Source organism: Puntigrus tetrazona, chromosome 23 (genome assembly GCF_018831695.1).
Source record: "Puntigrus tetrazona isolate hp1 chromosome 23, ASM1883169v1, whole genome shotgun sequence".
NCBI classification, from domain to species: Eukaryota; Metazoa; Chordata; class Actinopteri; order Cypriniformes; family Cyprinidae; genus Puntigrus; species Puntigrus tetrazona.
Genome location: NC_056721.1, coordinates 1,360,023 through 1,365,050, shown reverse-complemented (window position 1 = coordinate 1,365,050; position 5,028 = coordinate 1,360,023). Strand labels below are relative to the sequence as shown.

The following is a 5,028-nucleotide window of genomic DNA, read 5'->3' as shown; positions in this document are numbered from 1 at the left end:
AGTTTTTTTTGGATTAAAATCTATTTACGTTTTTGTATCTCGAGTCCCGAGCGTTCTCTCTCCCGAGTCCTTCCCGAGAAGACCGCGAAATCGTGACAGGCAAGGGTGTTAGTCTATACTGTTCTATATTATACTAATCAAAAAAATGGTTAAATGTATATGCATATATATGAGGCATATGCTTATATGCATGAAGGCTGGTGTACAGTGCGTGACTTAAACAGATCTTTAATTAAGCACTAGGCTTCATATAATTACTGACTTGTGAATGGTTACAGATCATACACAAAAATGGCTGAGGATCACGCACTTAACACTAAAGCTCAGACAGAAACACATGCCTTGATGCATGTCAGATGAAAACATCTTGTGTTCTGATCAGCTCGAAAAACTTTTTTGATATCCTCTTACTAAATGGATTCATTCTGAACCAAAAATCTGCAAAAAACTACTCATTCATTTGCCCCTAGAGTACTGTACAAGTCAACAAACTCTGTAGACTGTAGGTTAGCAGGTTAGGTGTAGGGTTAGTACAATACGTTGAAGGAACACTCCACTATTTTTGTAAATAGGTTCATTCCCTTACTCCCCCAGAGTTAATAAGTGGAGTTTTTCTGTTTTGTGTTCCAGTCTCACCTATACGGTGTGCTTGTTGTCAGTAATAGACGAAAGCACTAATCTTTCCCATTCCTGCTCCTGTGCTCTTCTCTCAGGTCCTGGAGAGGAACATGCGTCTAGAGTGTAAATGTCACGGCGTGTCTGGATCCTGCACCACCAGGACCTGCTGGATGACCCTCCCCAAGTTTCGTGAGCTTGGCTTTATCCTCAAAGACAAATACAGCCACGCCATTCACGTGGAGCCGGTCAAAGCCACCCGCCACAAGAGGCCCACCTTCCTCAAGGTCAAGAAGCCCTACTCGTACCGCAAGCCCATGGACACGGACCTGGTGTACATCGAGAAGTCGCCCAACTACTGCGAGGCGGACCCGGTGACGGGCAGCGTGGGGACTCAGGGCCGGGTGTGCAACAAAACGCTGCTGCACCATCCCAACGGCTGCGACCTGATGTGCTGTGGCCGGGGATACAACACACACCAGTACTCACGCGTCTGGCAGTGCAACTGCAAGTTCTTCTGGTGCTGCTACGTCCGGTGCAACACCTGTAGTGAGAGGACAGAGGTGTACACGTGCAAGTGAGCCGCTCTTACGGACCTCGTTCTGATACAAGAGGACTCTATGAGGTGGCATCTGTTCTTTTGCACAAGGCTCTACTTCAGACTCGCTTTAATGGAAGATCATTGAGATCGTCAAAGCTTTACTCTGGAGAAAGAGGAACTGAAAGTCTAAATCACTGTCTGAATCTGTCTGGATTAAAACAAGGATCTCCGTGGAACCCAGAACAGCAACCTGCACCTTGATTTTACCGATGAGCTACTGAGACACGGACATCTTTGCAGGCATGCAGCAAACCTATATTGACAAACAGAGCAAAACTAGAAATTCCAGAAGTAAAGGGAAAGGACTTTCTAATAGTTTTTTGCTTCAAATCAATCCAGGTGATTTATTACCACCCAAAGTGCTTTGTTTTCTAAAAGTGCTTAACATTCGATTACTCTTTATTTGAAGTTTTCCTTGTTACAGTGTAATTACACATTTAAGTACTGAGTAATATTAAAGTGTCCCTATTATGGGTTACGAAAGGTTTATATATTTTTTTGGGGTGTCCTAAATGACAGGTTGAAATACATGCAAGGCCAAAATATAGGCCTTTATAATCCACATTTATTTTATATTTATATTACATTTCATTTGAAGCAGTAATTGCGAGCTTTTAATGCTCCAAAAGCGGCACCTAGTGGCAAAGAATGAATGTACATTTTCATTCAGACAAACGCTAAAAGACCAACAAGTGGGTGGCAATATGTTAATGTTTCATTTCGGGTCAACATGTTTTAAACATGACTCATCTCAAACCTTCAGAGTCAGCTCCTTTCCTTTGAGAGACAATTACTTTATAGACTTTTAGGCTTAAAACTTTGCAAGATGTTTTCGTTCGCTTAGAGCTGTGACACTGCATTAAAGCTCGCTTTCAGAAATTCATAATAGGGGCACTTTAATGAACTACATGTACTTACTATATGGTTAGGGTTTGTCTTGGGGTTACTTGCATGTAATTATGCATAATTAATTGTTATTATAATAGTAAGTACATGTTACATGTAACAAGGACACCTTAAAATAGCGTTACCAATTATGCTTAAGTAAGAATATTTAAGTGTACTCAATTATGCTATTTTGGGACGCCATGAATATAAACTAAAATGTACTTTTAACATACTTTCTCTGCAGAAACCCACTAGTGCATGAAAGCTAGTGCCTCTAAATAGCACAGTTGAGTGCACTTGATGTTTTTAAGATTATTTTAAGAAGTACAGCCTTTTTTTTGTGTTTTAATTACAAAATGAGTGCGTCAAAATAGACCATATTATGCTTTTTAAATTGCCTTATTTAAGATTTGTATTTTGTAAGCGAATTCCTAATATAGAAAAATGTATAGGAAAAGAATATTGGAACCAAGGTTGCTGATTGCGCTGTTGTTAAATTCCTCCAAACAACTGATTTTATTTATTTATTAAAAACAATGTTGTTAACTGTAATTGACGAGACGCTGGAAACAAACAGCGCATCTGCATCTCTGCTCATGAATACACTGGGATTTGTATCTTCTGAAAGAATAGCTTTTTTTAGTTTACAAGACAAGAAGCAATATTTTTTTTTTTTTCTATGAGAAATTTCCTGTATGCTGCTAGTCTGGAATAATCACATTCGCTGTAATATTACCAAACTACTGACTACAAGATTTTGTAACTGGTATAGTGATGAATCCAGAAATGTAGAATTTACACTGAAATTGTAAAATATTGGTAAGAGAGTATATTTTGTAAAAGAATATTTTTATATGAATGTTTTATTTATACTTTGTCATTTCTGAACACCCGATGCATTGCGGGTGACAAAGTTGGAATGTGGATGTTAATTATTAAAATCAATTTTAGATCTCATGCAAACGTGGTTATGTTGTTATGTTAGCGTTTGCCAGTGGAAAGTTAATAGTGCTCTTACTTAGGTTTCATGATTTGAACAAAGTGAAGCTAGGCACAAAAAAAGTCTGCTTTAACAAACACAAATCACATAAACGCCGCTCACAGTTCCTTCATATATCCACGTTGTTTCCGTTAGCCTTGTTAAGAAACTCGGGCTGAATAAACATTACGAGTAATGCCCGCAGATGCTCCGTGTTGGACAGTGACTCCAGCCCTGTGTGTAATTGATGAGCACAGTGAGTGTTGCGGTGATGACTTGCTCCAGTGGGCGGAGCCGGAGCTGTCAGGTGATTGATGGCTCTGACATTTCTTTCATTCAGACCTTTGCCACTAGTTGCTAAACAACTCCATTGCCTGCTCTGAAATGTCGAACAGATCGCCTTACAGGTGATAGCTTTCTCAAAAATATGAACACACGGAAAGATAAGAAATGATAGCTACATAGATAGATAGATAGATAGTTAAGTGAAGGTTTTCTCCTTTCTGGTCCTGTCATTGAATCTCAAGCTTCTGTTTGTTATTGTGTCAACTGCCAAAGAGTAGTAAAAAGCTGTGTTTGTGCTTAAACATGGCTTTGCGGCTCTGCCAAAGCTTGTGGGACGTCGGCTGTGCTCATAACATTAGGCCATACTTCAGTGTTTCTAAAAGAAAAGCACTTGGGTTCACAATAAGTCAGTTGATGGTATCCGTTAATATGTATAGCGTCGCAGATTCCTAAATAACAACATATACACGGCGAAAATCAACACAACCTGCCATTTTTTAAACCATCCACAGCAATAGATAAATAAAATGATGTCAATACCAGAAACCAGAACATCCTTATCCCCACCCAACCCAAAAGTTGTTGTTAAAGTGGACTCTAAGGACGCTGACACATCAAGGCATCGGTTTAAAACATAGTTTTATTGTTAATAGGCCACATATTCTAGACACGATTCTCTGATTGCTGGACCACAGGCACAGACATTAGAGCTGAATATCAACAGATATGAGAGACCTTTCTGATTATACTGAACAGTAAATGCTGATCGGACCATTCTTCACTCAAATCGAGGATAAAACCCACAAACGATCAGTAGTGCAGAGACAATAATAACAGCAGTAATTGCATGTAGTGAAGAGAGGGAAGAGAAGTGTGTTTTGCACCCGCTGCCTGTCTATAAATCACCCGACACATAATTCCATCAGTCATACGTTTGTTTTTCATCTGGTTGAGACATGCACATGCACCTCAGAGGAGCGCCACGAACCACAAGCCAGTCTAGCTCTTCTCTCCTTTCTACATCCGAGGGATATGCGTGCGTTTAGAAATAATTCCACTGTAGAACTGCACACCAGCAACGCTTCCGCGTCTTCCGCGATACAGAACATGCTTCGTTATGGGATATGAAATGTTGACTTTTTGGGGGGGGGGAACGTTACTAGACGCTTAGATTAGACCTGTAAAGTTGCAGCTCTCGGGCAAGCGAAGCTGATATTGTTGAGGAAAAAAAGAAAAAAAGAAAGCTTCCCCTTTAGGTGTGTATTTCGCAACACCGTTTGAGATACGGAGAGATGGGTTTGTGAGTGAACTTCAGTAACAATTGCCTTTGAAGCTCATGCGTGAATTCTTGTTCTGGGATTGGTATAACCGTAGAGTCCCATATGATAGTTTTCATCTTTCGCTGTGTGGTATGGTGGTCCCTCATGAACCCCTCCACCTTTAATGCTGTTTGAGAAATGATTACTGCAAACCTCAAATGTCTGAAGTATCTCCGTTCGCTAAAACTCAAACTAGATTTCCAGGAATTATCGCATCTTCTTTTTTGGGTGTGAATTCCTGACACAAACCTATTGCATGAAGCAGACAAAGTTTCATTATTTCTTCACACTGGATTGAGTACGCTGTGGAAAAAAGGTTTGATTTCATTCAAGGCGAAAAC

At 40.0% G+C, this 5,028-nt stretch overlaps 1 protein-coding gene across 1 annotated transcript in view; it reads left to right on the top strand.

Moving 5' to 3' along the window:
* Window positions 1-3,049, top strand: part of LOC122328434 (protein Wnt-2b-like) — a 9,473-nt gene extending 6,424 nt beyond the window's left edge. Inside the window, exon 4 of the mRNA XM_043224122.1 lies at window positions 714-3,049. Coding sequence (XP_043080057.1) covers window positions 714-1,196 — 483 coding nt within the window. The 3' untranslated portion in view covers window positions 1,197-3,049. The remainder of the gene's footprint in view (window positions 1-713) is intronic.
* Window positions 3,050-5,028: the final 1,979 nt, after the last annotated feature.